Here is a 3,879-nt window from a genome sequence, read left to right as displayed (position 1 = left end):
GGTCTAAAGAATTAGATTGTTCAATGTCTTGATTAATAGCTCCTGATTGTGTGAATCCAGCAATTCTTGAACGTCATCACCATCCACCTCTAAATTTAAGTATCGGGCAAGATCGACCACTTATTCAATCACATTGTTAATTTGGTCAGGATCTGGCGTTGATTCAAAATAATTGCGATTCAACATCATTCGAATGGGATTTAGAAAACTATCTGCCTTTATCTATGATAGTTCAAATGCAAAGGTGTGCCAATGAAATGAACATAACACAAGAAAATCTTGGAAATTATGTTCGAATCGACAATATTGCATTAACAGAAGATGAGTTTTAACATTGATGATGTGAAAACATGACTGAACATAATCCTGCACCAGTAGGAAAAGAAGATCTGGAGTGTGACACTGTTGAAAGCAGCAACACAATTACTACATATAATGAGGCTTTCCTTTACTTTTCCTATCTTGGTATCATCACTTCCTGTTGGGAAAAAAATCAGTAAAAACTGATTTTTACTTGATGAGGAGGAAAGGTTGAATGTGAATGAGGATTGAATTAGATGACTTACATGGTCCTATAAAGCTAAACATGTCAAGGATATCCATAATAGAGAATGACTGGACTTTGTGTGGAGAAGTAAGGCGTATTCTGCATAAAGTTATTAAATTGGATTGCAAAAACACCAGTTAATAAAACATTCCTTTTTACTTAAATATACCTTTTATTATAGCAACTGAAAAAAATAATATAAAAATTTAACCCTTTGCAGATTAATTTAATAATCATCCCAGAAAACCCAAGAACTTCAATTACTTTTAATTACAATTTCAAATTTAATTTATTAATCTGCATCATTGAGTTGAGGATACAAAGTAATTCTACAGAACAACTATTTGGATGCTTTAATAAAGGGCGTTAAAATAGTAATCTTTTTAAAACAACCTACAAATTATAAATAAAAGTAAATTACAATTCTTTTAACTATACACACATATATCACAGTGCGAAATTTTTTTTAATCCACTTTAGATAGTCATTATTACGCAATTTTTTTATATACACATATTTTTATTAAATTAAAGACACACTCCAACATGAAAAAAGGCTGTACATAATTATTGAAAAAATTTATGTACAATGCCATTCAAAAAGCTTGATTTAAACAAATTCTTGTTTAAATCTAATTAATTTTATGAGTACTTTTAATGATACTAGCAAAATCAAAACTGGGCATTTCTAAGGGAGCTAAAGCAGCAACCACCGACGAAGTATCTTGAACTTCGGGGCTCAGTTCACTACATGGTGATACAATAAATGGGGAAGTACCCCCAGATGAGTCTGTTATTACTTTTAAATTATTCGATGGATTGTTATTTTGAGCTACAAAAAAACAATCGTAATCTCTTCAAATCATTTTTTAAAACTCTTTTTACCTTTAACATTTTCCAATTGCTTCACTCGATCTCTCAATAAAGAAACTTCTTGTTTACTAGCATCTAATTGAGTAACGAGTTTATAAACCAAAGTATGTAATTGTTCATTTAATGTACGTAATTCCTCGATGACTTCTGTTTCATCTTTGGGTCTTTTTGATCCGATTACATCAACATCATTTGCAACATCACTATCACTGCTCGTTCCACGATTATCTAATAATGTTCCCAATAAAGAATCGGCCATATCCATATTTTTATAAATCGCTACTTGTAAAGTAGTACTTTCATTTTCATGAGCATTTTCAAACTCATTTGAAGTGTTACTGTCTCTCTTCCTATTAGCTAAAGCTTTTTTGTAATTTTCAAATTGCTCCTCTTTAATTGCTACAATTTGCACTTGTCTTAAAAAATGTTCACGTTGTTGTTTTAATGAATCTAATAACTTCTCATTTGTTGTTAAATTTAAAGCTTCAACCATATGTTCCGCAGCTTTTTTATAACATTCAATTGAGTCTTGGTATCGCCGAGCTTTTAAGTGAGCTTCAGCTCGCCTTTGAAGTGTGTGGGCCTTGATTTTTTAAAGGAAAATTTTTTTTAATATCGTTTGAAAAAACGTTGAAAATTATGTAATTAATGAAGTTTTGAGTTACCTGGACTAAAACTGACGTTTCCATTTTATTATTTTCGGTCGGTTTATGTGATTTTTTTCAACAAAGAAATTAGATAGCGAATCATTTTTTTTATAAATCTAAAATCTGGCACACATCGTGCAAAAACTAACAATGAGTCTTTAGGGAAAAACTTTAAGAAATGAAAATCACTATTTGACTTTGACAACGTTTTATTTTCATTATTCGCTACGAGATGGCCATAAAGAAAGTGATCTTGTTTAAGTTACTCAAAACTGTGCTATTAATATCCAATAGATGGCGTTGCCACTAAAAACATCGAAAAATTGTAAAAAGTTTCATTTTTTAGATCAAAAAGTACTTCAATATTTCGACATGCAGAGTTTAAGACTTAATGATCTGATAATTCAACTGGGTATCTAATAAACTCTGATAAACCCAACTATGAACGATGTGATTTAATCATCCCACCTTTAGCTTGTAAATCAGCGTCATAAAAGAAAACACCAGAAATCCTTTTGTACACAAACTTTTAATATCATAGGCTATGCTAACTGCATTAAGTCCATCGGCTAAATTTGACACCTTTTTTATGCCTATATTTATCGTTTCACTTTAGCCTTAGACTTTAAAGACAAAAACGGAAAAATTAAATATTCCAAACCCAAATATATTTCGTTCCCTCAGAATGGTGTTGTCGAACGTTTGCTCGAATTAGTCTTCCATTGGCATGGGGGTTCCACAGGGTTCAATTTTGGGGCCTTTGCTATTCATACTTTTTATTAATGACCTACCCGGCTTCCTTGAGGATTCTCATTTGGTTATGTACGCTGATGACTCATCTATTACAATTGCAGATGCGAATCCAGATCGGTTGAATATGAAGTAGGGAAGCTTTCAGGACTCATTCGATACTCACCTTGCCATATATTTATTTATTGAAGGCTTTGGTTTATGTAAAGACTAATATAAGCCGTTTTGTAATTTTTACTCACAAATATGATACCCGTGATGGAGACCTCCACATGTGAAAGAAGTCCCTTTTATGACTTTCCAAGACTTTCTAATAAATTACCCTGGTCGATCCCAAAAAATTGGAACAACTTGTAAAACGGTACCTCTTAGACTCTGTGTTCTATTCAAGCCAGGAATTTTTAAATATTAGAGGAGGATAATTAGGTTAATTAAATATTAGGAGGAATATTAGAGGATATAGAGAGATAGCGAAGGTTAGGTATGGTAAAGGAAAGAGGAGGGAATATTACAAAAGGACGGATTATTCGTAGGCAGAGATAAACAACAGAAGAAGGGAGGTAAGCGACAGGGACGACAAAGAACGCAGATAAGAGAGGGAAGGTACAATGAAAAATATGGGAACATAATGACGGAAGGGCTTCCAAAATACTTGGTGAAGGAGGGAAGTGAGAAAAGGAAGAGGTTGGTGGCCAGATTTCGGTGTGGTAATAAGGAGAGAGCGAACAGGTACGGGGCGAATAATGTGGAGAAGTGGTGTCGGCTGTGTGGAGAGGATTGGAACAACGCTAGAACATATGTTGAGGGGATGTAGTGAGCTGAGATAAGAAGAAAAGAACCGCTGGCAAATTCTGGAAGAAGGGGAGAACCTCTTTTTGGCCAAAATCAGAACAGAACAGGACCACAGGAATACAAGTACGAAGCGAGGGATTGTGTTATGCAAGAAGAGAGAGTATTTCAAGAATCAAGGGAATTCAGTGTCTGCGGGAAGGGAAAAACTACTTCACCGAATGTTTGCTGTTTCTATGTTTGTCCTTCTTGTCTTTAACAACTCTCGACATTG

The 3,879-nt window shown here is 33.7% G+C and overlaps 1 protein-coding gene across 1 annotated transcript; it reads right to left on the bottom strand.

Annotated features, from left to right (window-relative positions):
• Positions 1-890: 890 nt before the first annotated feature.
• Positions 891-2,235, bottom strand: LOC111428482 (nuclear receptor-binding factor 2-like). The gene is made up of 3 exons (XM_023064020.2): positions 2,085-2,235; positions 1,432-2,002; positions 891-1,378 (listed from the first exon to the last, which is right to left on the bottom strand). Exons 1-3 carry the CDS (start codon positions 2,106-2,108, stop codon positions 1,179-1,181), a joined length of 795 nt encoding a protein of 264 aa, XP_022919788.1. The 5' UTR covers positions 2,109-2,235; the 3' UTR covers positions 891-1,178.
• Positions 2,236-3,879: the final 1,644 nt, after the last annotated feature.

Source organism: Onthophagus taurus, chromosome 10 (genome assembly GCF_036711975.1).
Source record: "Onthophagus taurus isolate NC chromosome 10, IU_Otau_3.0, whole genome shotgun sequence".
Lineage (NCBI taxonomy): Eukaryota > Metazoa > Arthropoda > Insecta > Coleoptera > Scarabaeidae > Onthophagus > Onthophagus taurus.
This window is presented reverse-complemented; position numbering and strand designations above follow the sequence as displayed.

Bases quoted from the DNA above. Each gene is read 5' to 3' on its own strand.
- LOC111428482 (XM_023064020.2), bottom strand. From the start codon at position 2,108: ATGGAAACGTCAGTTTTAGTCCAG. The intron at 2,003-2,084 runs GTAACTCAAAAC...TAAAAAATCAAG, and splicing joins AAACGTCAGTTTTAGTCCAG to GCCCACACACTTCAAAGGCG. The intron at 1,379-1,431 runs GTAAAAAGAGTT...GTTTTTTTGTAG, and splicing joins GCAATTGGAAAATGTTAAAG to CTCAAAATAACAATCCATCG.